Source organism: Ursus americanus, chromosome 11, assembly GCF_024610735.1.
Source record: "Ursus americanus isolate L20-20 chromosome 11, mUrsAme1.1.p, whole genome shotgun sequence".
NCBI lineage: Eukaryota > Metazoa > Chordata > Mammalia > Carnivora > Ursidae > Ursus > Ursus americanus.
Genome location: NC_142137.1, coordinates 74,917,125 through 74,943,015, shown reverse-complemented (window position 1 = coordinate 74,943,015; position 25,891 = coordinate 74,917,125). Strand labels below are relative to the sequence as shown.

The 25,891-nt window shown below is 50.8% G+C and overlaps 1 protein-coding gene across 6 annotated transcripts in view; it reads right to left on the bottom strand.

Moving 5' to 3' along the window:
• SMOC2 (SPARC related modular calcium binding 2) overlaps window positions 1–25,891 on the bottom strand; it is a 154,853-nt gene that overhangs the window by 63,086 nt on the left and 65,876 nt on the right. For 4 of the 6 annotated variants that reach the window (XM_087865691.1, XM_045770611.2, XM_087865693.1 and 1 more), the window contains exons 5-7: window positions 21,842–21,889; window positions 18,713–18,796; window positions 17,288–17,362 (exon numbers count right to left, since the gene is read on the bottom strand). In XM_087865691.1, the coding sequence (XP_087721817.1) occupies window positions 17,288–17,362; window positions 18,713–18,796; window positions 21,842–21,889 (207 nt within the window). The remainder of the gene's footprint in view (window positions 1–17,287; window positions 17,363–18,712; window positions 18,797–21,841; window positions 21,890–25,891) is intronic. The other 2 variants (XM_045770612.2, XM_045770613.2) reach the window with 1 other exon arrangement.

The window sequence follows — 25,891 nt, the reverse complement described above, 5'->3', positions numbered from 1 at the left end:
ACGGCACGTCTGGCACCGAGTCACCTAATAAGGCAACGTTTGCTCCAGCGGATGCAAAGGGCAGCCGCCGGCCTGCTGGCCGCCTTCGCACATGCATTACACCAGGGCGCCTGGTGCGCGGAGAGCACGGAGCGCGGCCTCACGGCGATCAGGGAGGCCAGGACCCCGCGTCCGGCGGTGAGAGGTTGACTCTGCGTCTTATCACCGGGACGCCACACGGACTGTTTCCCTGAGCGAGGGGCAGAGTCTGAGGCGCTCAGGAGCAAACCTGAGCTCTAAACTCTCAGCTGGAACATTCCAGAACACATCTCTCCCCTTCATCTGCCTGTGCCCAAGGCTGTACCTCGTTGACCCGCTCGCTCCGGGATGCTCCCACTCGAGTCCTGCAGTTTGTGGGAGTCTGAGTGCACGGAGCACGTGTCACCCCCTCACACCATAGTCCTGTGCACTTACGTGTCCTGTCCCCTCCCTGCCGCCCAAACTGTCCTGCTGACACTCAGACCTGCATTCACCTACTCTGTGCCCCCGCCCATCCCGCCATGAGCCCCATGAGCCCCAGCACCGCTGCCCCAGCCTGGGCCGGGTCTCAGCTGCACGGTGCGGGGGTGCCCACTGGTCAGCCCACAGAGCAGATGGTCTTCGGGGAAGAGGCCACAGAGACCCTGGTGATGGCTGCTTCCTTTCCACGCACCCCCTCCTAGTCTTGTGGGGTGAGGGGACCACTCCCCCGGCAGTCAGCCCATGCAGTGGGCACCACACCCACAGCCAACCTCTCCCTGCCTCCAGTGAGGGGCGCCAGCATGGCCAGTGAGTATGCCCTATCCCTCCACCCGAGACTGGTTCGGGGCTGGACAGGCGATCCAAGATCGTCTGTTGAAATAATTTCTGGGACTTGCTTAAAAAAAAAAGTCCTCTAGACTGCTGGAAGTATGGTCAAAAACCCTGGGGCCACCCCAGCCCACACGTGGAGAAGGGCTCCTTGATGATGAAGCCGGTGCAGAGACGGGGAGGGGGCAAGGGCCCCACAACCTGGAGGGGACCCCGAAGCCCCTTGAGCTGGAAACCAGGACATGCAGTGAATGGTGCAAAGTGTCTCCCTGTATGTCAGATATTTCAGCTGTGCTACAGGCGCCGCTGCTGAAACAGTGGAGACAAACACCCTCCCTCTGCCTCCCCAGCCTGACCACGCCAGCTGTGGTCCCCGTGCCAGCGGCGCGGGCGTCCCTCGCCCCCGCAGTGAGCCACCAACCACGCTGACGTGACTCCAGGTGCTGCCCGTGCACACCAATGTCTACGCAGCTCTGCTCCTAGCGCCTGTAGCAAGGACAACAGGCGGCTCTGCAGTGAAGGAGTAAGGGGTCCAGCAGCCGTGCTGACGGGCGTGCAGAGCTCAGGAAACACACGTGTCCTTCAGCCAGAGCTTCCAGGAATCCTCAGGAAGGCATCCCAAGCACATAATCACAAATGTGCAGACAATGGATTAAGAAATTTGTTCTTGGGGCACCTGGGTCGCTCAGTCAGTCAAGCATCTGTCTTCAGCTCAGGTCATGATCCCAGGGTCCTGTGATCGAGTCCCACATGGGGCTCCCTGCTCAGTGGGGAGTCTGCTTCTCCCTCTGCCTCTCTCCCTGCTCATGCTCTTTCTCTCTCAAATAAATAAATAAAATCTTAAGGAAAAAAAAAGAAATTTGTTCCTTAAACAATTGTTAATAATGCCAAAATGCTACCATCATATAAGAGTCTGCTCTTAAGAAAGGGGTTCAGCAAACTGTCACATCCTACCATGGTGAGAAATACAGCCGTGCAGATAATTCATGGGAGAACACGTCCCAAGTACTACCGTGCAAACCATCCCCTGGAGAACCTTATAAAGCCCCAATTCCTGGATCCGCAAGATGCAGATCAGCAGACCAGCCCGAGGCCCGCATCTCCCCACTCACTGCGGCCGCCGTGGCCGGACCCTAAGAAGCCCCATGGTGCAGTGACACGTGGCCGTGGAAAATGCTCGGTGTCACCTGCAAAGCTGGCTCACGGCACACGCAGATTAGGATACCGCACCTTCCAGTTATCGCTGGATCATGGCTTCACAAGTTATTTTGTTTTATTCTGCTTGTGTGCTAATATTTCCTATAATAAACTCTTGAATATTTGTACTAAGCAAGAAATGTTTCCAACTGCAAGTCTGAACGCAGGCCCAGACGCTCCCAGCAGAGCCCACTTGCAGGTGAAGTAAAGAGCAGCCCACGTGGGGTCTGACAACAACAGTGAGTGGCTACGGGGGCGTCTGCATCATGCCCTGAACTTCCCCAACCCCCCTTCAGAGACGCGCCTGAGTGGGGGTGAAGGTCCCTGCAACCACGATGCTCTCGGGAAAGATAAAGCATGAAGAGAGAAAAGGAGAAAGACTTCCAGAAGAATATACCCTGCCAAGAATAAGTAAATAAGGCAGAAATAAATGCAGGGAAGCATTAGAAATGTTCCCACCAAAAATAGCAGGGTTACATTTTCCATCTATGACAGAGTGTTTAAAATACTAAAATTACGTTATCTTCAATTATCTCCTCGCCTCAAATGTTCTTTTCAAATTCCTTCTGGAGTCCCATGGGGCCTTTCTGCCAGGTTTGCAAACATCCTACATGTCCTGATGGGAACGAGGCCCGATGCAGGTGCCGTCCCACCTCACCCCACAGAACAGATTCCAGCACTGCTGCTCTGCCTCCAACACGGGCACGTTGCCACGGAGCAGAAGCACAGCCGACAGCCCACCAAGGACGCTGGGGAGAGTGGGCTTCCTTCTAGCAAAGACCACGACTGAACGAGTACAGCCAAGCTGCGAGTTGAGAGGGGCAGGAAGCACTCTGGGGGCCACCGGGACCCCTCAGGAGGGGTTCTTCACGTTGTTCAGAAGAGAGTGCGGCCAAGACTTGCATCTCCACGTGTAACCTCCCCCATCCTTGCTTCTGAGACCTTCGCTCACCATCAGTCCCATTCCCAGCCAACCACTCATTTTTATGTCTCGGCGCCGTTCTAGAGGCCGGAAGCAAACGCCCACAAACACGCCTACACTGAAGTGTGAAAAAGCAGCAAAGAACGCAGTGGAATTAGGGCAGTCTTTTCAACAAAGATGCCGGAACAACTAGACGTCCACAGGCAAGAAATGAACCTAGACACAAACCTTACACTCTTCACAAAAATTAACTCACTATGTGTCATAGACCTAATGTAAAAGGTAAAGCTATAAAATTTCTGGGAGATAGCACAGAGCAAGTCGGGACGACCTTGGGCTCAGTGAAGACTCTTTGGGTAAGACAGAGGTGTGAGCCACGAAGGAGACGATGGATGGCCTGGACTGCGTCAAAACAGACGATGTCAGCTCTGCAAACAACACTGTCACCAGAATGAAAAGACAAGCCACAGACAGAAAATATTTGCAAAACATACATCTGACAAAAGCCTGTATCTAAAAGATGTAAAGACACTTGAAACCCAACAATAAGAAGACAACTTGAAAAATGGGCAAAAGCCCTGAACAGATATCCCACCGGAGGAGAGACCTGGACGTCGCGTGAGCACATGAAAAGATACTTGTTCTAAGTAATCCGCGGACAGGTGCCGAATCCCGCAATCCCACTTCCTACGCGTCTTCGTTGTAACAAGAGGTTATTTCGAAACGAAGCAATGGCTTTAGATGCACTATTTCAGCAATGAAGAGAACACATCATGATTGAAAAATGCTTAAAATTAAAAAAAAAATCTTGAGTTAATAAAAAACTCTCTTCCCAACCAAGCATTTTAAAGATTTTTTTTCCTTTTTTTGGGGGGCGGTGTTGTTTGTTTGTTTTAAAAACCAACTTCTAAAATGAAGAAAATATCCTCCTTTCTCTTGTGGCAGAGTAACACAAAACATGAAAACAAACTTACTTCCAAGTTTCCAGAAACGAGAGAAAACACGCCTGCTGGCCAGGACGGGTCTCGGAAATCTCCCTTCCCAAGCTGAGTTCAAACAGTTGTGAGCAGCAGGACCGCGGCTCGAGAGCGCTCCTTCTCTTTCCAATCTCTGAAGTACTACTTGTGAATGAAGACTCTGTGCGTCACGAACCCTCTTCCCCGCGTCTCCCCCAACACGCGCCCAGCAGGTGCTCCTACAGGTAGCACCCTGCACGCCCCGCGCGGCCTCGCTCTGCACTGGCCAGGTCGAGCACTGACGGTAAAGCTGGCAACCCCCTTCACACCTTCAGCCTCACTAGAAATTTCAGGCCTGAAACTAAGACTACACCCACAATTATTCAATGATTAAATCCACAAGTGTACGAAGTAAAGGCCAATTCCCTATTTCAAGGATCTGTGACAAAGTCTCTGATGCTGCATTTTATCCACAGCAGGTCTTCCTAAGAATTGCACAGAAATTGTGTGTGTCATCAACAGCTCACGCATCGAGGTCAGGCGTGGGGGCACAGGAGTGTTTGGAAAAAATCCCCGCTGGCTTAAGTGGAAAACGCATTTCGGTAGCTTCATAAAATACGGAAGTTTTTTCTTAGTTTACATGGACTCTACTTGTCTGGTTTTCACAAAAATGGGGGGAAACACCAATTGAAAATAGTTACTTTATACAAAATATTTGTGGTGATGAAAGCAAAAGCTAGATTTGGGGAAAATCTCAATTTTGTCTTCATCCAAAATTGAGACCCTGGGATCAACGTCGCTGGCGCTCAAAGAAGACGCTTGTAGCGAGGTTACGAGGAGGAACCGGTGTGGCTTCCGTGAGAATCCCTCCTTCACCCACCGCAAAACCGTTCCCGCCGTAAAGGAACTTCTTCACGGAAAGACACGAGGCTAGATCTAGGGGCCCAGAGAGAAGGATGAGAGGTGTGGCTGAGGACGCGCAACAGGGAGACGCTCCACGCTGGCTCCACGCTGAGCCTTTTTACCGACGGGTTTTGCTTTTGGTGCAAAACATGCAAATGCGAGTCGCAGCTGCAATAATTCCACATATTTTGGCCTGAACTGTGTCCCCCCCCAATTCACACGTTGGAACTGCAACTGTTCCCTAATGTGACTGAGTTTAGAGAGAGGGTTTCTAATATCATCACCTTTTAAGGAGGTTTTGACTGAGGGTAAAGGAGGCCATGAGGGCGGGGCCCTGCCGTGACCTGGCTGGGCCTTCAAAGAAGAGGAAGGGACCCCACCAATGTGCACGCGCAGCGAAGAAGCCACACGAGCACCAGAGGGAGGGCGGCCATCGCGCACCAGGAGGGGGGCCTCGCGAGGAGCCCACGGCTGCGCCTGACTGCCAGCTCCAGGTCACTGTCGTTCACGCCGCCGGTCTGTTGTGCTTTGTTACGACAGCCTCGGAGACCAACACACCGTGTTAACACCTGACTGCTGCACAAAGCCCGAGCACCCGTTCTCTACGAAGGTGAGCGACATGAAGGCCGAGCCCAGGGAAGTGTATTTGCCGGGGTCAGGGGGGCAGATCCATGTGCAACAGCAGGGAAATGTGAACGTAGGGTGAGTGTGTACCGTGCAAAACGTACGTGTTGTTTTCTTTCTTTTATAACATTTCCTCTTATGCTTCCCTTGTTCAGAGTTCCTGTTGGTGTAAGTTCTAACCGGATTCGCTTGCTTTAAAGAAGAAGGAGGAGGAGGAGAAGGGAGAGGAGAAGAGAAGGAGGGGAGGAGGAGGCAGAGGGCAGCGGGAGGAGGAAGAGGAGGCGGTAGAAGGGAAGGAGGAGGAAGAAGTCGTTGACGGTGAAGGGCGGAAATTGTCCAGCGGGATTAACCTCAAGGTTCAGGTTAATCTCAGGTAAAGGAGGACGCGAGGGCACATCGGCACACGTGTGAGGCCCGCTGCTCCCGCGGCCAACATCGGGGCATGGGGTGCCTGCCCGGAGCCCCAAGGTGGCTGCAGCTTGCTCTCTCCCCCGGAAGGGCCCAACTCCTACAGTTTCCTGCGGGCAGGACCAAAGCACAACCAACAAAAGAAAAGAAGACGAAGGCGACTTCATCACAAGTAGAAGCCCTCGTGATTCAAACAATCCCGTGGAGAAAGAAGTCACAGAACGTGATAAAATATTTGCAGATCAAGTATCTGACAAGAAACTTGAATCGAGAATACATAAAGAAGTCTAGCAACTCAGTGATAAAATAGCAAATAGCCAAATATTCAAAATGCACACAGGATTTGACTACACGTTTGTCCAGGGAAGATACACAAGTGGCCACTAAGCCCAGCAAAGGGCCCATCGTTAGTTACTGTGGGAATGTGGTCAAAATTGTAACAGTCCAAGACCGCACACGTCCTCAGACGGCTGTGTTTTAAAAATGGAAAGTTGGAGAGGGTGAGGAGAAGCTGGGACCCTCCTGCGTTGCTGGCGAGGATCCAAATCGGTACGCTGACTCTGGCGGTTCCCAAAAACGTTCAACACGTAGTCACCGTATGGCCTGGCCATTCTGCTCGTAGCTAGGTGCCCGAGGGAAGGGAACGCTAGGTCCCACAACAGCACACATGAATATTCGGAGAACCCTGTTCATTCGCCAAGAAGTGGAAGCAACCCAGTGTCGCTCGGCTGATGAAGGAATGCACAAACGGATCGCTCGCGGCACGTTGTTCAGGCATGAACAGGGAGGCGCACACCTGCTAGAGCTCGGGAAGCCTCGTGAACATCGCACCGAGGGAAGGACGCCAGTCTCGGGAGACCACGCACTGCATGACTCCACCCGCGTGAATGCACTGAATGAGCACGTCTACACGGACGGAAGTGGGTTAATGCTACCCAGGGCCGGGGGTTGGCAAAGGGAATGACTGCTAGTGGATATGGCACTTGGGGTTTAGTTGGAATGATGAAAATGTTCTAAAATGAGGTGGTGGTGACAGCTGCACAAGTCAGATCACGCCGAAAACGTCCGCTTCGTCCCATTCGGAAGAAAGACGTGCCGGTAGAAAGAGTGCGGGGCTAGCAAGCTCTGTACTATTCGCCCAACACAAGTAATTGTGTAGAGCTAGGGAGGGGGAGGCCACTGACAAGACACAGTCGGATGAGGACAGCCGTGCACAGAATGCCGCCTCCGCTCTCCCTGTGGGCGAAGACAGGAAATCTAATCTCGTTTAACTGTGAGTCGTTTCCAAGAAGGCCCTCCACTGTTCACAAGCCGAACCGATTCTGATTTAGTCATTAATCTAACTGACGGGAAGACCATAGAAACAGAATCATGGTGATGTCTGGTCTGTTAAATTTCTATTCCTAAGCATGAAAAGCAAGGAGAGACGTTTCATCCAAGTTCATGCTGCAAACCACATCGGGATTCCAGCAAGCCATGAATTTCACTGCGACCAGCAAACTTTCCTCGGGGAGTCTGTTATTTGTCCCGTCCTTACAATTTCTAGCACTTGAATTCTCAACATGGGCCTCTAGTAACTTTACAATGAACACACACACGGGATTCTCAGAGAGAGTCCTCTTGTTATTTGCAAAGTCTGAGACTGACCTGAGATGTGAAGCACTGGGAACGACGTCCTCCCTGGGGACTGGCTGACACGGATGGCCCCAACTGGCTGGCGGGGCTTTCACACCCATGGTCTGACTCCTGCCTGTTGGTCTCCACACTACACTTTGAAGATGAGATGCTGACACCCAGAGAGAGAAGAGCTGACGAGGGTCACACAAAGGGAACCCCAAACCAGCCCCAGTCAGTTGATGACCTCAGGTCATCACAGAGGCCTTGGAAGCTGAGATTCTGCTGGAAGAAAGGCTGCAGCTAACTGACGGCCGCCCAGAGAAGTCACACCCAGAACTGCTCTGTTTGCTGTGTTTCCACACATGCTGCGCGTGTGCATGGCACCCCAAAGCCCCCTCGTGGCTCGTGGTGCCCCTACCTCTCTCCTCTACTCACCCGGTGTGTCCTTTACCACGTAAATGGCGGGGAAGGCGCAGCTCTGCTTTCAGTTTCCAGAGTGAAGACACTGTCACCTTCCTGGTCCTCACACCTGTGGCCCATCCACGGGCCTGACACCTGCTTCTGCCCAGTGCTACTTCCTATCACGTCACTCCTGCAGCCGGCCCCTCCCCAGAGTCCAGGCCTGCACCCCGTCAAGAGCTCACAGCAGAGGCAGCCTGGCCAGGCATCCGGTCTGCTCTCTAACACAGAGACAACGTCCACAGAATGGGACTAAAGTCATTTCATGGAGAGCCCACCGGCTTCGGAAGCGACCACGCCTGTCTGATCCGCAATGCGGCGGTAAGACATCTGGAACCCCAAATCTGGGCTAAATCCAAGCCTCTGCCATTTAGAATACTTTGAAAATGCACTTCCCTGGGAGACACGAATTAGATTATATTATCCATTGAAACACGTGGCACTTTGCTGGATGGATGATAAGCTTTCCGTAAATCGCTGCTCTGGTTCTATTTAATACCAGACCACGTCAATTCACCAGAGAAGCAGATGCACACGTTCACGTGGTGAGAGCACGAAGCCTGCATGAGTACACAGCCGGCACGTGTTTTCAAGCAGCTTGGGTGTGACGTGCTTGCTCTCGTGACTGTTTCCTGCACTGACAGCGAAATGCTGCATCCCTGTTATTTAACCACAGTTTGAATACTGAAATCTAAGAATTACACATGATTGAAATTAACACTCCCCTTTACAATTAGGAAAATTGAATAAATTCAGTTATGCAAACTTTTGGGTGGATTAATTAATATTTTTTAAAATAATATACTCTTACAGTCGACATTTAGAAGAAGTTACATTAGATTTATTTTAATACTTAAATCTCTGCAAATAACCAAGATTTTTGTTTTAAAGATTTTATTTATTTATTCGACAGAGATAGAGACAGCCAGCGACAGAGGAAACACAAACAGGGGGAGTGGGAGAGGAAGAAGCAGGCTCCCAGCGGAGGAGCCTGATGTGGGGCTCGATCCCAGAACGCCGGGATCACGCCCTGAGCCGAAGGCAGACGCTTAACCGCTGTGCCACCCAGGCGCCCCATGATTTTATCACTTAAGAATCTAGTTGGTATCTTGATGCTTTTGCAATCCTATGTTTGAAAAACAGAATAAAAAGGAAAACAGGGGAACGAATACTTTAAAACTTAAGAACGAAGAAAGAAAACATAATGGGTATTACTTTTCCTGAGAGACGGCAATTTACCATGATTTAAAGCAGAATCAAAAGATAATTATCTTCTGGCACTAATTTTAATATGTGCAATAAAACAAAAATTATCAACTCTGAAGAAAGCAGGAGAATGTTTCCACTGAGGGGGTCCCATAAAACCGTGGGACATCGTGGGCTTCACGGACATCCCGTGGATATAAAACAGAGCTGTTTTTAAGAGTTCAGGGAGGAGGAAACATTTTTCTCCCGAGTAGGAGGAGGACGTCAGAAAGGACGAAATGGGCCCCACGTTTCCTCCCGCCCACATGCACAACTTGAAAAGACCAGTGAAACCAGAGGCTTCTCAAGGCTGGGCCCACCCAGCCCCAGGCTGCGTCTCCCCTGGGGGTCTCCGAAGGGCCATCTCCGTGGCCCGACACTCAGCTTTCGGAAGAGCCACAGGCAGAGAGAGAACAGACACATTGCACCGCCAACTTCAGTGTGCAACAGTGACAGGACGCCAAGTGCCACGGAGTCTGCCCCACAGACCCGCCCTCTGAGCCACTGGAAGAGCCTGCTGGCGCCCCAAGGGCCACGGCCTGGGCCAGCGCCACACAGACCGGCCCCCAGGGTTGGACGGTGCCCTGGGTCGACGCCCTGTCTCGCAGCCAGCAGGGACGCCCCACCAGGGCCAAGCGGGCCGCTGTGACCCGGGCCAGGAGAGGAGAGCTCAGCCATTCAGGACCCACACGGATGCTCACAGCTCCAGGGTCCAGGCTGCTGCTGCGCTCAGGGCCGTGGCCAACAACACTGTGTCTCCCACAGGGGGGAACATCCACGGAGGGCGCTCTTCAATCCACCAGTAGTCCCAGGTCATTAAAGGCAGCAGCCAGAAAGGTCACCCTACTGCCCCAACACAGAGAAAGGTCACGAAGTCTCACCGTCCCCCAGAGCAGAGCAGTGGGCACACCGCTGATGCTGGACCCACACCCTCCAACAGACCGTCTGGACGTGGTCCACTGCGGGCCTGAATCCTACGGCACCGCGTTTCACACCAGGAACAAGTCAGTGTCCTCATGGGAGAAGGACTTAACTGGAACGTGGGGTCCCCAAGCAAATGGCAGCCTGGTTCCCTTGGTCTTCCCTGACTGAGAGGGCAACCGCATCACTTGCCCAGCGGTGCAGAGTTCACCCCCACCCCCTATACCATGCCCGCACTTGACATCTGGGCCACCCCCCCCCCCCGGCCTGCTGGGAGGAGCTCACCGAATTTTGGAGAGCAACCTGCTTCACTCAGAGTCGGCTGATTTAAATGTTCATCTACAAAACACCATCTCAGAAATACCTAGTGTGAGGCCAGGCAGCCGGGCTCCGCGTCAGTCAGAAGCTGCTGGGCCTTGGGGATTGGGAGATTTGGGGGTGAGGCTGGGCTCTGCACTCAGACAGGCATGGGGTCGCATGGAGATGGCTGGTGAGGCCTCCGTCTGCACGAATTCTGTCCTGAGACGCTAGCGTGATGGACCCACGGGGACCTCTTCGTGTGCCCGAGATGGGGATGGGGGAGTTGGCCGTGACGGGGGAGCGTGAGCTCTGGGACCCGCGTGTCCTCCTGGTGGCCCCCAGCTCGGGAGCACTAGACTGGACCAGCCTGGCGGGCACAGAGCTCAGGCTGGGTTTCCTGACACATTTAACAGCTCCCAGCACATAATTCTTTTCTCTCCAACTTGCAGAACCATTAGCCACCTGGTGTCTGTCTCCCTGGCCAGTGATTACAAGTACCCTGGAGGCCTGAAGGACAGAGGCTCTGCAGGCGGGGCAGAGGGCAGGAGCTGAGGCAGGAGGGCTGGGACGCTGGCTGGAGCCTGCATCCACATCACTGTGCAGACAACTCACGCCACCAAGTCCGTCTCTGTCCTCCTCTGGGCTCTGCTTTCGCTTTGTTCCCCGCTGACCGTGTGGTGATGGAGCCCAGTGGAGCCCCTGCCCAGGGGAGTGCGTACCCACTGAGCCACGGAGCCGACTCAGGGCAGAGGCAACAGAGCCCAGACCCAGGTGGACGAGTGCAGAATCCACCTGCGGGCCCCAAAATGACAACTCAGAGAAGTAGGTGTCAGGTCTCCCACTGGGCAGAATGCCCTCAGGGCGACCCGTTGCAGATAGCAGACCCCGGAGTCACACCGAGCAGACCGGTGGCTTCCCCACTGCGGCTGCAGGTCCTGCTCTCACTCTGACCCTCACGGGGCTGGAGCCACAGCTCGCAGCCAGGAGCTGACTTCCTCCCTCCTCGAGCGAGGCAAGGTGAGCGCGAGCCACAGCCCAGACCCTACCTTCCCTCCAGAGGCTGACAGCCAGAGCCCAGCAGGATGCGGTCTGCGAGGGGGTCCTCCCCTCCTCTCAGCTCCTGGACCCTCTGTGTGACGGCCCCCGACACTGGCACCCCAGGTACAGATGCTGCCCTCGGCCTCCTGCGTCTCTCAGTTCCCGGGTCCCCCCTCGCCCCTCTCTGCTTCCCCAGGAAACTCTGGCCCCGAGCCTGGGAATCGTCAGGCCTGCAGTGAGGCCTGGGCAGCCAGCTCCTGCTGGAGGTGAGGAGCTTGACGTGCTGGAGCTGCGTCCCGCCACGGCAGGATCCGCGGACACAACCCTCTAGGTTTTCAAGCTAAAAACCTTCTGCGGCCTCGGTGTAGCGCCCCCTGGGGACAGGGTGCTGTGCAGTCCCCAGAGTCACGACCACCCTCGTGCCCCGCACAGGCCCACTCCCCTCTCAGCCCCAGACAGGACGTGCCCCAGCTGCCCTGGCCTGTTCCAAGGGCCAAGCAGCGCGGGGCAGGAGGGCACGCGAGGGCCTCACGCACAGCTCCCTGCTACTGCCATCGCGCTCAGAGGAGGGAAGAGCCAGCGCGAGGTGCTCAGCGGGTGTCTGCTGACTCCCCCAAGCCTCCAGCGCATGACACTCACCCGCAGGGCCCTTTCCTGGCCATTCCGTTCGGCAGCAGGAGGGGGTCGCTCAGGTGTCACGGAGCCAAATATGACATCGGGGGGAGGGAGGTCATGGTCGCTCATCTCCGGGGCTGATGAAGAGAAGCCTTCGAGAAGCCACTTCTTCACGGCACTAACATTTCACTTACTTAGGTGAAAATACTTTCAGAAAAAGACCTGAGGTACGTATCTAAAATTCGCACCAACGTTAAAGCAAGAAAGTCTACGCGAGAGCAAAGAGGGACGTGGCCCGGACACCCCGTCTCCACCAGACCGAGCCTGTCCCGAAGGGGCCGCACGTGCACGCGCCGCTACCTGAGCTAGAACACGAGGCTGCAGACGCTGACGACCCCGGCTGTGACCTCGTCACCCCAGCTGTGACGCCGCTGGGTGACCAGGGTGTCGGAGGGCTCAGGGGAGGTTCACGAATCCGCTCACACACACACAAAGTACCAAATTATTGTTAAAAACTACAAGGAACCCAGGGCTCGGGAGGCGGGGGCGATCCAGGGCCAGCAGCACCGTGTGTCCATAGAGGAACGCGGACTGAGGGGGACCAGAGCGCAGCGTGAGGGAAGGTCAGGGTCCCGAGGACCAACGGGCACAGCTGAGGTACAGTCACGGGCAGGGCTGACTGATGGGACCGCACAGCCCTCCCCCCGTCCAGGTGTCACTACACACCTGCCCTCACCTCAACCTCGTGGGGCCTTCGTCCTCTCAGTAAGCCTCGCAGATTACTAGAACATTCCAAGTGAAGACGCTTACGTCTATGCAATTGGCTTCTTCTCAGTGGACAGCACATTTAAAAAAATACATATCCACCTGTTCTGCCTTGGAGAGAATTACTTGTCTGTCCTGAGGTCCATTTCTTTGAAAATTGCATTAAATGGGTTGAATAAGGCCATCTCTGTGGTTTCTTTAGCCATAAGATGCCATAATTCCATTAAAGCCCACCCGTTGGGCGAGGCATTTCCAAGAGGTTGGCTTCTCCATGAAACGTACTCAGTAATTTGAAGAAATCACAGAAATAGCACTAAATCTCTCCATTTTTCTGAGATTCAGAATTGTGCTTTTCCTTTTCCTGTAATTCATAAAATAAGGGGGGTGCGCTACGGGGCACGGGCGGTCCCTACTCTCTGCACAACTGCAGAGTCTGCGGCTTCCGAATCGACCCGTTTTACTCTGCTCCTGGGACGCCTGCGCTGTCCGATCAGGACTGCCACCAACACCGACTTCTGTCCTCTAGCACGAGGGTGTATTTGGAGAGGGTTCTTCTTCAGAAGCCATCTCTTACTCCTTTCACATTCTACGAGTGAACTTCACATAATTTAAAGACCGTGTGTAATAAAACCTCGTATCTGGCAACATTTTGTGGTCAACTTTTACATCTTATTGGTTAGAAATAAAATAATATGATAAGATGATACAAGAAAGTAGTCGACACTCTCAGTTTTATACTGAGAGGGAAAACTGAATCATACATTCTTAACTAAAACATGATTTTAGCTTTTACTCACTGTTGTGTAATGATTCACGTAATGGGAGTGACGCTCTTCTCGCTAAATGAATCACCAAGAGGCTATTTCATTTATATTTATATTAAATTTTAATTAATAAAAGTGCAGCAGTCAAACTGTACTTAATTCTCTTTTCTATTATCTGTTTTGTTGTGGTGGTGGTTTGCTTCATTTAGTTTGATTTAGGAAAAAAAAGCAATGATACCATCAAAGAGCCAATGGACATATGATGGTAAAAGTCTTTACTAATTTAATCAACACTTATCGAGTACCTACTATGTGTAAATTTTCATAGACAAGAGTACTCCATTTCCCTCTGCAGGAAAGGTCCCTCCTCACGAGCTCCTTCACCGAATGCCCCAAAGCGTACTGACCACAGGCACACTCATTATGCATGGCGATGGTACTCTATGTATTTAGTAGCAAGAGTAATATTCTATTATTTTAGTACAAACTCCCCGGGCAAAAATAGAGGGACTTTTAACTGATAGAGAAACATCAGAGCAGAAGAGAAATGCATTCCCAGTCTGGCCTCTTCCATGAAAGAGCATAAAAGTGCAAGGATAAACAGCTATTTAAGAAATGTATATACAGAGGGGCGCCTGGGTGGCACAGCGGATAGGCATCTGCCTTCGGCTCAGGGCGTGATCCCGGCATTCTGGGATCGAGCCCCACATCAGGCTCCTCCGCTATGAGCCTGCTTCTTCCTCTCCCACTCCCCCTGCTTGTGTTCCCTCTCTCGCTGGCTGTCTCTCTCTCTGTCAAATAAATAAATAAAATCTTTAAAAAAAAAAAAGAAATGTATATACAGAATAATAAATCACAAATTATTTGTGCTTTGTTAATTATATGTGCATGCTTCTATCAGAGAAGATCATTAGCAAAAGTATCTTTTAAAAATAAAAATTAGGGGTGCCTGGATGGCTGTCGGTTAAGCATCCGCTTTCGATTTCAGCTTGGGTCATGGTCTCAGGATCCTGGGATAGAGCCCTGCTTCGGTCTCTGTGCTGGGCATCGAGCCTGCCTGAGATTCCCTCTCCCTCTCCTTTTGTCCTTCCCCCACCTCTCTTAAAATAAAAAAAAAAATTAAATTAAAGAAATAAAAAATAAAATAAAAAAATTAAAATTAAATATGAATGAAGCTTGTCTTACATTTGAAACCCACTGACAGCCGCGGTTGTGCGCAAGCCCTCTGGTTGGGTGCTGTTTCATCGTTACACTTAATCAATGGAATCATTGTTATACGTAATCAGTGAAATCAATCAATACACTTTAATACCGTAGAACACCAATTCGATGGGACTTTCTTCAGACGCTCAGAAAGGACGTGCATCGGGACAACCACAGAATCCAGTAATTTCGTGCCCCGCGTCCATAAACCAACTGAACGTAACCTTTTTGTGTTCTGCTCATTGAGGCTGATTTAAGTCAAATTATAGTATAGGGTGACTTAGGTAAACTGGCATTTCCCGAAACATCATTTTCAGCCCCTCCACAGCGAGAGCCTAGCCTGCCGCTGTCACCTGAAAATCCGGTGAGAGCTCGTGAAGAGTGAAACCTAGAGCACGCTTGCTCCGTGAGCGCACATGCCCTGTACTCTGTCGAAACCTGAAATCATGTCCTCTGACAATTCAAACTGCTTTTACAGAAAAAGGCACGTTTCTAGGGACATTGTTCAGAATAATTTTATATGTGTTCCTCAAGTAAAGCTCAGGACTGTCTCACTGCGTCAAGATCCACGGAACCATCGTGGTGTTCTCCTCGTTCCCTCGCACTAATCCAAGCTACAGGACAAATCTAATGAGATCACTTTTGGAATCAGGGTGACAACACTGAACAAAACCAACTTCCCATTCCTAAAGTTCGTAAGAGAAGTACACGTGTTGATATATTCATACAGTTTCCCAATCACTTCTGAGAAGAAAAAATTTCGAATTCTAGAAATATGATTCCCAAAGATACAGACGTAGTGAAGAGAAGGGCCATATGCACCCCAACGTTCATAGCAGCATTGTCCACAATAGCCAAACTGTGGAAGGAGCCGAGATGCCCTTCAACAGATGACTGGATTAAGAAGTTGTGGTCCATATATACAATGGAATATTACTCAGCTATCAGAAAGAACGAGTTCTCAACATTTGCTACAACATGGACGGCACTGGAGGAGATAATGCTAAGTGAAATAAGTCAAGCAGAGAAAGACAATCATCATATGATTTCTCTCATGTATGGAACATAAGAACTAGGAAGATCGGTAGGAGAAGAAAGGGATAAAGAAAGGGGGGTAATCAGAAGGGGGAATGAAGCATGAGAGACTATGGACTCTGAGAAACAAACTGAGGGCTTCAGAGGGGAGGGGGGTGGGGGAATGGGATAGGCTGGTGATGGGTAGTAAGGAGGGCACGTATTGCATGGTGCACTGGGTGTTATACGCAAGTAATGAATCATGGAACATTGCACCAAAAACTAAGGATGTACTGTATGGTGAATAACATAATAAAAAATTTAAAATATGTATATACTTCAGATTTCCCTGCCATTTGTACACATGTATCTGATGGTCAGACCTTCGGATCTTCCCTCTCTCAGCTCAGCCGGGCGGAAGCTGCAGCCGGGAGGGGTGCGGGTGGCGTCCTGTGCAGTAGCGACGTAGCTGAGCGTTACACTGCAGGGCTGGAGGCAGGGATAGGGACATGTCGGGCAGAAGCCGCACAAGAACACATCAGACCTGTTCCACCCCTACCCTCCCACTGCGCCTTCGCGGCTCATTCTTCATGTTGCCTTCTGCGTGGTGAGCCAGTGACCCAGCGGGTCTTCCAGGTGGCTGCAAAATCCCGAGACTCGGGGCTTCCCATCAGGAGGCTTTCTTGGGGTGTGCATAGGGCGCAGGTGGGGAAGAGAAGCAAACTATTCCTAGTACCCTGAACTTTGAGAAACCTTTTGATTTTTTGCTTTGTTTTGTTCGTAAATGGGCATTGAAACCCGTTAGAAAGGAAAACATGTAACCTCCAGTAGCCGAGCTGTGGTTCTAAGGCTGCTTTTGTGAACACTCATGGCTTTCACCTGAGGCCGATCACAGTACATTCCCGTTATTACGGAGCCTGTGGTCCCTCGGCAGCTGGGTACTTTAAACCAGGAAGGACACTTTCTTTCAATAGGTATTTATACAAAAAAATCACTTGAAAAGGCCAGAGGGAACACACACAATCCACAGAGCGAGCGCAGAGATCACAGAACAAGTCCACTTCCGCGAAACCGCAAAAGTCGCGAACCAGCAGGAGGCAACGTGTCACCTCTCCACAGGTCAAAACAGTCAGCTTTAAAATGTAAAACTCTGTCAAACACTCCTGCAACCCACATAGTTTTGAGGACTTTGAACTAAATTAGCCAAGTGTTCGGACATCTCTGAAATTGGGTCAAAAACAAACACTTATTGTCAAATACTTCTATTTTTATACCTGAAGCTATCATTTGCTTGACATTTTCAGATAACCCTTTTAAAGAACTTAGAAAATTTAATAAAAACATCAAAATCTGAACTACATTTTGGTGGTCAAGTCACAAGAATTACTTGTATGAGTCATCAAAAACTGAGGAAAAAGATGGATTACATGCTTAACTTCCAGAAAACAAAACCACTTCCTATGTCTTTTAAAGCAGTCCTCACAAAGTGACATTGGGCCCCTTTTTACCTGAATTCTTATTGGTTTTGTTCTGCCGACTTTTAACTTGTTCAGTCCAAAGCGTGGGGTAACGTGATGCGATATCTAATAAACCAAAAGAAAATGATAATTATTTTTAATGCATCATGAAAACACAGTCTCTCAGTTAAAGATCGCAGTAGGTAGCCTAAATGCCAAAAAGTCAGTGTGCTCAATAAATCCATATTGCACATTTTTAAAGAAATCATTAAAATGATTATGTACGTGAGACGAAAGGAAAGAATAATATACATTTTCAAAAGTTGAGCACACGCTTTTGTCTCCCCGTTCTTCATCCAGAAGTGTAAATACAAGATATCTGGATCCAGACTAGCTCCACTGAAAAGAAGTGGGGATCAGGGAAAAGCCCCGACAGAAACACACCCGCATGTGGTGAAGATGGGATTCGTGCAACACGCGAGGTTTTGCTCAGGAAAGATTCAGTACAAACTACTACGTGGAAGACGTAATTTTGCATAACTCATTTCAGGAACACATCCTTTTCTGCAGTACTGTTGACCAAACCCCTGAGTGTTTGCCGTGCACATCAAGCCACAGGCCCGCGAACCGTGGCAGCGCCACCCTTCGGCCCGTGACCTCAGACCCGTGACGTCAGTGTTCTCGTCTGCGAAGCGGCATCTGAGGACTCTGGGAGCTAACGATACCGTGTTGCACTTGGCGCCACGCAGACGTGAGCCGTTCATTCCCGCTCTCTGCAGAGCGCCGTGTAATCCCACCTTCCACTCTCTGACGTATTTACCATGTGCATTCCTTACACTTTGTCTGCAAGCCCTCGTTCCTTTCCACCTGAGACTCTGTGACCCGTTGGCGAATACTGAAGACAATTTATGAAAGGGAAAATAGGAAATCCATCCTTGCCATGACTACAAAGCTCAAAAACCCTTAGAAACACTCGCACACACGTGACCTCACAAATCTCGTCTCACGCACCACATTGTGGTGAACACATGATGTGAAAGATATGATACATGAACAGGGAACAGGACATACGTGTTTACGCCCTTTGAAATAGTTTATGTCATCCAAATTATGCAATTTCCACTCATTAATTTTGATTCAAAAAAAGATCTTTGGGTTGTGCTATATGAAAGTACCACGGCAGCATTCATGAGCCTGCTCCAAAGCCACCAGGAAAGACGGCAGGAGCCTCATAAAGTTGCAAGTGGCCAGATCCAGTCCACTTTGAGTGGACTCCCAGCAGCGTGACTGGCCCGACTTCCCAGGCCCATGACTGCCCCAGAGCACACCCGCCATCCTCCACGAGCAGGACCCTGTTGTATCTGGGGCTCACGTCTGCTGTCCTCGCCCATGACTGCGCCAGGGCATTTCCACCGCCCTCCCCCGTGGGCATCCACCGCCCTCCCCCAGCCAGACCCTGCTGTATCCGGGGCTCACCTTCTTCATCTCCTTGAGGTTGAGTCTCCAACGCTGGAGCTGTGGCATCATCTGAATTCAGAACGGAAAAGATTTGCAAGGAGACTACAATTATGAGAGTAAGTTCAGTAAGTGTGCATACAGGATGGAAGCTGAGGGCTTGCATACACCCCACACATCAACCAAAACCACCACCCCAGGTGCACAGGGAAGCGGAGCCAGGCAGGGGCTCCCCTGAAACCGCACAAGGCCCCTGGTGAGCTGCCACGTCAAGTGTGTGCAGGCTGGAAACCGGGCCCCTGAGGGAAGTGCTGGGTGGGATGCCAGTCCCTGGGAGCCAGAGCAGCTCGGGACAGGAGAGGAAGAGACGGAAATAACATAAGCCAGGGAACACAGCCGTGGAAAGGGGACTCACATCAGCAGAGTCAGCGAGTTGGGGTGACTAAAGACACAGAGATGGGCTGGGGTGGGCTGGGGAAGCCAGATATGCTTGCTCTGCACACCCCCCCCCCCGTTTTCCCGAGTACAAGGCAGGGATCAAAGAATCATGACTGACTTGCTGCCCTGTGCACCCCTGCACCGTCAGCCCTTCCCTCACCCCTGCGGGAGCTGGGGAAGAAATTTGTAGAGGGACCAGTATCAACGTCACAGAGAGGGGGACGGGTGTGGGTTACAGAATCACTCTATGGAGGCAAAGATCCCAGTGGATAATCTTTATTCAATCAGTAGAAAAACAGACTGGGGGTTCCCTGGTAGAGCACAAGGTTCTAGAGAGTTCTGAGACATAGCAGGAAGACATGGAGAATGAGCTGCTGGAAGTCTGCTCTGGAAGAGAGGGGCCCCTGCCCGGGCTGCGGTCACAAGGCATTTTGTGGGGCTCCCAAGAGCCAGCCTGGTGCTTTCCACTCAAGCTTGCTCATGTGATTTCGTTATATAATAATTTCAGGATTAAAATACAATAAACAGTGGGAGAGATAAGGACCAGCCACAAGGCTTATCTGTGATTCATGACTTTCCCAGATGTCTGAAGAATAAAAATGAAGTTTCTCATAAATTCTTTTTGGGGGAAAACCAAAAAGACTTTTTTTAAAGCTTTAACATGGAACAGTCTTTTGAAAAAAGAGCTTGCTTTCTGTCAGAACACAGACAAAATGTAATGTTGCCCATTTGAGAAACCCAAAGTTCTAACACTGATAGTAACTGTAAACTCTTACGTTTTATAATCTCCTTCCAGAAAACTAAAATTAAATGGGGGACATATCTACAGTATAGTTAACATATTCAGAAGTCCTTTCCAATGACATCAATCAAGCACATTATTAATGTTGTACATTTTTACTGAGGCCTAGGCAGGTCACCACTGTGGGGCCCCCAGCCTGTTCCCAAAATCACTGGGTCTGAGCCAGCCTGAAAACTCAGCCCAGCTCACTCACCCCAGGTGAGGCTTGGAGCACCATGGGGAGGACGATGGTGATGCTCCAGGGGCCCTCGTGTTTCCTGGCCCTGGCCCTCCCCCTGCCATCAGCATGACCCCCCTCCACCACCGTCCACGCTCAGGGCCCTCGTGGAGCTCTGTTCCGGTGTAACAAACGCACCAGCACCTACTGAACTCAGCCTCGAGAAAATGAAACAAAACCATGGAGAGCTGTGTGCTTTCTGTTTTCCCTACTAGAGTTTGCAAAGGCCTCATTTTTATCCGTAAGCCAACTGTGTGGCTTAATTTCAGGCATTTTCTCTGTTGTGTGCATGTCTGAAGATCAAGAGCCTTCAGCAGAAGGAACATACTCCTGCCTTAAGCTAATTTATGGGCCCACATACCAATTCCCCAGGGATTTTTTAAACTTCTATAGCGGGTTCAGCAATGTGCTGCAAGGCCTGCTTCAGGAAACCGCGTCTGAAGTAGTGTTTCATTTTGTCACCTCCGCCCCTTGGGCATCTGATTGATGTTTGTAATCATAAATCTTGTCCCTTCCTCCTCTCTAGAAAATACTGACATGCCCACCCTGGGACCTTACAGACCCAAATCCAAGCTGTTCATCTAACGTTCTTTTCCAAATGTAAACCCTCACTCCAGCCAGCATTCTGACTCTGCCTGCCACTGTCTTTCCCCTAGAAAATGGGCTATTTTCCCCAATTATGAGGTTATTCTGTCCTACATCATACCCATCCCCATGTCCAAACCCTCTGTGCCCACCCATCACCTCCCCTTTCATGAGACAGCTCTGCCCACACTCCCACCAAGCCCCCCTCGCACACCATCCTCACAGGCTAACAGCCCCAGGTGCCTATCCCTGTGTTTATCTTCATAACACAAAGGGACTCCACCGTCTTCCTAGGAGAGGGACGGTACCCGCCATAGCCTCAATGCACCTTACGGGAATGGACTTGAATGAAACTCAGGTCTACTTGGCTTTATATCACTTTTCCTTATTACTGGGTCAGATACTATAACCTACATCAGAAAAAAAAGAATTGCCTAAAATTTTGGTACTAGAAATTTTTTTGTCTTGAAAACAACTTCTGACTTTAAAGGTCGATATAAGATACAGACAGAAAACACATCCCTGGGTCTACAGGATGATGGCTGCGGGAAGGGCAAAGAGAAAAGACTGGACTCATGGAAGGTCATGGTGGGTGCACCGCAGCCTGCGTGAGAGGAACCAGGTGCTACGGAGTGGTTCCAAAAGCAAACAGCTAGCTGCTCGACCTGGCTCTTGTTGGCCCCTGTCCCAGAGGGTGTGGCCGTCACAGGCAGGAAAGAGTAACCCTCTTTCTCATGAGGAAGCGTGTGACATCTTTCTCAACGACCCTCCGTGATTGCTATCCTCCACAATTACAAGTGAACTCAACAGCAACCTGGAGCCCTCCCCGCAGGTATGGACTCGGGAGGCACCTGCCAGCATTGGCAGGGGTACCGGCACAAGCCGTGCCTGAGAGGCCCTCACATGGGTGTACGGGGGCTACCTGCCCAGCACCTGCAGGCCCCTGGCCATCCAAACGGGCAAATGCATGTGTGTCGAAGGAATAACTGATTAACTGTGTCAGCTTTCCCTGTCAGGTAGTCTACATTCAAATTTGGACTTAAGGCATTGATTGAATTAGCTGTTATATATTATCATCATAGAAAATTATTTATTTTAAGATAGTTACCTGTTTTTCCTGTGCCTTCCCTTTGGGGTACCTTTTCATTTACGGAACCTAAAAGGGGAAAATAAGGAATAAATTATTTTTGGCTCTCAAATGGTCATCAATAGTTGTTATGCAAATATTGGGTTTCACTTTGACTAGTTCACATTGCCTGTCACTTCCTAGTTAAATTACACGAGCCGTCTAGTACCCTGAGGTGACAATGTCATCTACAGTCACAGGCCCTCAACTAGCGAACTGAAGATTAGTTCCTACTTCTGCTGCTAACTAGTTGTCCATGCACATGAGGACAGACGCTCTTTAATACGCAAGAGATCACAGTTTCTTCACTTGAAAAATGTCCCAATCCCCTTACCATGCATTTCCATGTTGAGGCAGCAGAATGAATTAGATTTAAAAAGGATACATTTTTAAAATAATAAAAAGTTATGCCACCAAAGATAAATAAAACCCTGGTTTCAGCTGGATTTCGTTCTATAGGAAAGAAAACTGAGGAACCGTCTTTTTGTGGAAGAATGCAGGAAAAATGCTAAGGCTGTCAGAGTAATTCATGAGAGCATGTCTGACATTTATGTTACACTGAGAGGTTTGCATTACGGACGTGAGGTGTGGCTCTCTCCTCCCCGTTAGCTCACAACTGCCAGAAGCACTGTTTCACTCGCCAATGTGACCCCTACTCGAAGGAATTAAAAGAGAAAATTCTGTTCAGAATGAATTTGGAGTTTACCTGCCGAATGTGTTCAGAATCGTCCACGCAGGATTCATTTAGAATTACCACAGTCTCATGCGGGGGTGCGCTCCTTAGCGAAAACATCTCATGAACCAGAATGTGAAGCCCATTAACTGGTTTTATAGTTTTGAATGTGACGTTGTAATACAGACCAACCTTTGTGCTAAAGATATAAACTTCATGACGTTTAAGAGCGTTTATCCTGTTTCTTGGAATCTAACAGTAATACAGTAGGAAATGTACCAGCAATTCATCAGAGGAAAGGATCTTACAGGACAGAGAAGTTAACACAACCTTGCAGAGACCACTCATTCTCTCGAAATACTGGCGGAAATCACACGAAGGTGATGGGTTTTTACGCCCTTTCCCAAAATTCAGTCAGCAGGTTTACTTCGAGGAACAAAATGCACACACAATAAGCCTTCCTCCAGCCGTGGTCCAGCCGTGGGTCCACCTCGGACCTCCCACCCAGCTTGGGAGGGAACACACCCACTCCTCCTGCCGTGAGTCTAAGAAACAACGGAGCGACGTGCATTCGGAAGTCTCCCTCCGCCAGTGGACGGAAGGGACCGCGGTGTGCCCGGCTCTCTGGGCGGCATCAGACGTGCTCACTGAAGCCGCTGCGGGTTCCTTCCCAGCTGATGCCCCCGCCACCGGGGGAACAGCACACAGCCTCCAGGCTTCACAACACAGGATTCTACCTCTGCTAAGTGCCCCTGGGATAGAAAAGGGGCCCCAGCGTGTGGCCTTCTCGTAAGGCTTCCGGGGCCCTACTTTGCTTGCTTCTCCCTTCGAGCCTCTCTCCACAAATCCAGATTTCTTAAAGAGCTTAACCATCTTTAGTCATCAGCTTACTGTTATCATGTGTTTCTGCAATGAGTCAAAAAATGTTTTCTACTCTTGACTGGAAATGATAATATTTCAGTAATATTTCTAAATATGACTATTCAGGTTTTAATATGCTGAGCTAAATGTAAATATCCTACGTAGTCCCTCAATGCCCCACACGAGAGCCTCTCCACTGAGTTAAGGCAGTATTTTGTAATCTAAGGCCTAGGAGCTGTGAAGTCGCAGGCCGAGAGGCGGTGGCCGTGGGGCATTCGGAGTGCCTCCCTGCGCCCTGGGGCGCACTTTCTCCCAGACCGACAGCTGCTGAGCTTGCTCTCCCGCCCCCGGAATGCACTCGGTATTTACTCAAACCAGTCCACATGACAATCATTCCATCTTGTTCTCAGTAGGCCGGAGTGATCCAAGCAGAGTCAAGTGTCCTTGGTAACCTGCTCCATGACTCAAGTGTTTTGCGACCAATTTTTAAGAAGACCCTGAGGTGCTGTTCACGTCCTCTTCCAGCTGCCTCTGGACAAAAAGCCTCCCCCACACCCCACCTCCTTCCCCGCAATGTCCCATCCCCGAGGATGTGGAGGAAAGCTGACCATCACTCCCCACGCAGCAAAACCGCTATGCGAACTAGAATCCGTGAACCCAAAACCAGAAAGCAGCTCTTATACTTTCCGTAGTTTTGTGGAGATAAGGATTTGCTGAAGAATTCCTGAGAATTTGGGACAGGTGAGATTCTAAGATGTAGGTGCGGAAAAGGGCTTCAAAACAGGGGACCTGGGAGACAGTGAACAGCTTCCTAAGCCACGGGCTGGTTGGCGGCACCTTCAAGACCTGACCACTGCTCGCGGTCATACACACCGCCCCTCAGATTCATATCTCAAAGGACACAGTTGAATTCCCTCCATTGGTGAGATCTCATCCCATTTAAATGCTATTTTAAAAGAGGTGGCTTTTTAAGCAATTAGGGCATGCGTTACTGGTGGAGGAAGCCACAAGAACACAATGTGGGGAGAAGAACACCTACCGTTTATGGGGGAAATCATGCAAGTTGTAGTGCTGAGCACCTGGTTCAAATCCAGCTACACTCAGGAATCCCGGCGTGTTGCCAGAAGGGTGCCCGACGGAGGGTGAGAGTTGGTGGTCTCAGCAGGCTCCTTCCCCAGCACCAACTGTGTTTTAGACACAATGGAGGAGGGGCGGTCTCCGGTGCGTGCGGCCCGGGCAGAAGGGAGAGGGTTAATGAGGTCAGCCCACTGCAGGCGAGCACGGGGCCTGCACGCAGAACGGATGGCTCCTTCAGGGCCCAGTTAAACAATCCACAGTGATTTATCCCTTTCTGGAAATCACACATTCAAGTGCAGATTTACAACATCGCGTGGCTTTGCTTCAGAAAAAAGAGAGACAGAATCGGGGGTGGGTGGGGGGAAACTAAGAAAAGGAATAGAAGGAATAGAGGGCTCTGCTCGTCCTGCATTTTTTGGACACGCATCTCTTTGCTGTAACTTTGAGTAAACCAGTTGGCACTGTGCTCTCTGAAAGCAGGCTCGCTGTCCCCTCCACGCCGTGGGACAAACCAGCGGGCTTCTCTCAGGCGCTGGCTCATTGTGTCTGCCCCTCGTTCCCTGGTCAGAACAGCCTGCAGTGCCGTGAACAATCCCGCAAACACCACAGGCCTAGCGGTGCAGGGAGGAGGCAGAACCTGGGCCAGAGAACAAATTTACTACCTGCCAGCTCTGTGGCCCTGGTCAGGTGGCTTCACCTGCCCCAGCTTCCGTCCCCTCACCTGCAAAATGGGCAGTGCCAGGAGGATCTGCTCACTGGCTGAAGGAAGACGGCAGAGAAACCGAGGGAAGAGGCACACACTGAACGTTCACCCAAAATACCTCGGGCGCTCCGTCTGTGGCACATTCCACCTGTGGCCTCCGTCTTCACACAGGGGGATTTCACATGCAGAGGCGGCGACGGGGTCTGCCCACGACAGACAGCAATGCTGTCTCCACTCGGAGCAAGTGGTCAGACGGGGCACCAACGAGCCTGGGTGATGTCAGCCTCTCTCCGTGACCACGTTCATTCATTCATTCAGCACGTGCTCACTGTGTGTGGCTGACAGTGCAGGAGATAAAGCACTACAAAGTGTCATCTACTTTGGGGAGATGAGCATGAAATGGAAATAACTGAAACAATGTATACGGCAGTTATGCACACAGCTAGTCTCCACAGTTCTTACTGTGTGTTGGTCATGGCTCTAATGACTTCACATCCATGGAGTCATTTACTGCTGAGGACAACCCTATAGAGGAGGTACCATCATTATGCCCTTTATACAGATGAGGAGACTGAGATCTGGGCAGGTGCCTAACTGGTCCCAGGTCATTTAGCCAGCAAGTGGCAGAGCCAGGATCCACGTCCACACCGTTAGCCCTTGGGGGAGCTGAGCCGACAGGAAGGCCCCTGAAGAAGAGGGAGGGGTGAACGGGCCCTCA